At 44.9% G+C, this 2,093-nt stretch overlaps 1 protein-coding gene across 1 annotated transcript in view; it reads right to left on the minus strand.

Annotated features, from left to right (window-relative positions):
* Positions 1–472: 472 nt before the first annotated feature.
* Positions 473–2,093, minus strand: part of LOC103808194 (transcription factor GATA-6) — a gene marked incomplete at its 5' end in the record, with an annotated part of 13,913 nt that continues 12,292 nt past the window's right edge. Inside the window, one exon of the mRNA XM_009080966.1 lies at positions 473–640. Within this exon, the coding sequence (XP_009079214.1) occupies positions 473–640 (168 nt within the window). The remainder of the gene's footprint in view (positions 641–2,093) is intronic.

The raw sequence follows: 2,093 nt of genomic DNA on the forward strand, positions 1-2,093 counted from the left end.
TAGTCCCTCCCCAACACTGACAGCTTCCACTGAATTCTTAAGGGAAAAGGCAATGAGCGAGTGAAAACAACTATACAATCAGAAAGGCAGCGCTGCTGGGAAAGTCGAGGATGTATTTCTGGAATCTATCAATAGGTCTAGGTTTATGTCTTCTTTTTTTTGTCTTCTTTTTTTTCTTTTTCATTTTTCTTTTTTTTTTTTTTTTCTACAGTGTAAGGCTGCATTAGCTATCCCTCAGTGGTCATTCACTTTCCCTTATATTTTTCTTGCATAGATGAGGAACTGGATGCTTCAGCAGAGCCTCTTTTGGAGGCTGAAAAAACACCTCTGCCACCAAGCCTCGAAAACAATTTCAAAGGAATGGTCTTTGCCAGCACTCTTGTTGCCGCTGCGACTGCTCCACAGAAGAAACTGTGCGCAGATGTCTGGGGGCTGCCGCGCAGCACTGGGATCCAGCTTTCCTCACACCAGGTCACGCCAGAGCCAGGGCACACCAGGAATCCTGTCTCACAGATGCTGTCACTTCAGCTGTGGAGGTCAGGCTGACTCCTGTGTACAGCCCGTCTTGACCTGAGTACTTAAGGTTGCTACTTTCGGGACTGGTGCTCTCTCCTGGGCCAGACATCACCGACGAGCTCGCCTGGAGGGAGGGGAGAGCAAAGACAGATTCATTGAGCGGGTGAGCTTTGCACACACTGAGGTGTGAGTGAGAGCACAGTGGGGCTGGGGCACAGCTGTTATCCCAGGATTTCTATGGAAAAACAGGCTTTGCCTTCTGCTTGCCCCTCTGTCTCAAAATCTCGAAGAAAAACACATCTCAGGGTCCTGAGCAGGTTCAGACCTGCTGATAGGAGTGATATCTGTGTTTGAAGAGGTGGAAGAGAAAGCACACAATATGCAGGAAAACCTGGAAATCAGACCATGATGAAGGAAATGCGCATGTGTCCCACTGCCCCCTACTGAAGGGACACAGGTGCCAACATCAAAAATGTGACCGGGGAGTGGTGGCACCTATAGATTTTCTTTCCCAGTGGGAGAATCCTGATACATCCCAATTTTCCAGCAGCAGAAACAGAGCACCCCCTGGGAATCAGCCTTCTTTGGGTCCCTCAGACCCTGAAATGCCTAAAATCATTCCTCACCCTTCAAAACGCTAGCCACAACCACTTGATCCCTGTAACACTGAGCACTAAAGGAGATGCTCTTTTAATCTCCAGTGGAGAAACACTATGTCTTTGAAGCAGGAGCCTTTTTTTTCCACCACCTGCACAAGACAACACGCAGGGGAGCTCTGGTAGGCACAAAGATGAACCTCTGAATGGCACTGGAACCAGTCCATTTATTTTAACAGAGAAATTGTGAGTTACAAAGACAAAAGAATGATCATTTTTTCCATGAGGCTGAACAGATCTGCTAAGAGGAAAAATTTGCAGTGCCAGACAGAGAAGGGGCAACATTTTCACCTGATAAAGGAAATGTTTAAGAGCTGACTTCATGCAAAATTAACTCTTGGATATGTCAACTTTAAAACCTTAATTTACTTGTTAATGGATAGTCTTCGGATGAAATTCCTTCAAAAAAGAAAAAAAAAAGGCTATCCTAAACTGTGACTGCAGAAGCTTCCTGCCTGCTGTTTAAGTGAAAAGTATACATATTTAATCATTTTACAAGAGTAGAGCTCTTGGCTCGCCTGGAGCCATGCCAAGCTAGCAGTCCTGACATAGGAAAAGCAAGGCTTCATTTATTCAAAGGTATTTTCCAAATGGTCCTGTGCAGGGTTCTTTTTGCCATGCTTAACCCGGGGAAAACCTCACCTTCTGAAAGAGATACTCATTGTTAGCAGTCATTTTTGTCTGAAATAACCTGGACTCCAATATTTTCTTTGGCTTTTATTTAAATGATTGAGCCGTGCTATTCTTCCACCCAATCATCAACCCCAATCCTACTCATTCAGTCACTACCCAGAAATGCAGAGAAGGAAGGAAGGAAAAACTGCCCGTCCCCCAAAATCAGCCAGAACGGCTCTAATCCTAAGAAGTATGTTTTATCACTCTTTCAAATATGCAATCACCAATCAGTGGCAACAAATCTCT

Source organism: Acanthisitta chloris, unplaced genomic scaffold (assembly GCF_000695815.1).
Source record: "Acanthisitta chloris isolate BGI_N310 unplaced genomic scaffold, ASM69581v1 scaffold13330, whole genome shotgun sequence".
Taxonomy (NCBI): domain Eukaryota; kingdom Metazoa; phylum Chordata; class Aves; order Passeriformes; family Acanthisittidae; genus Acanthisitta; species Acanthisitta chloris.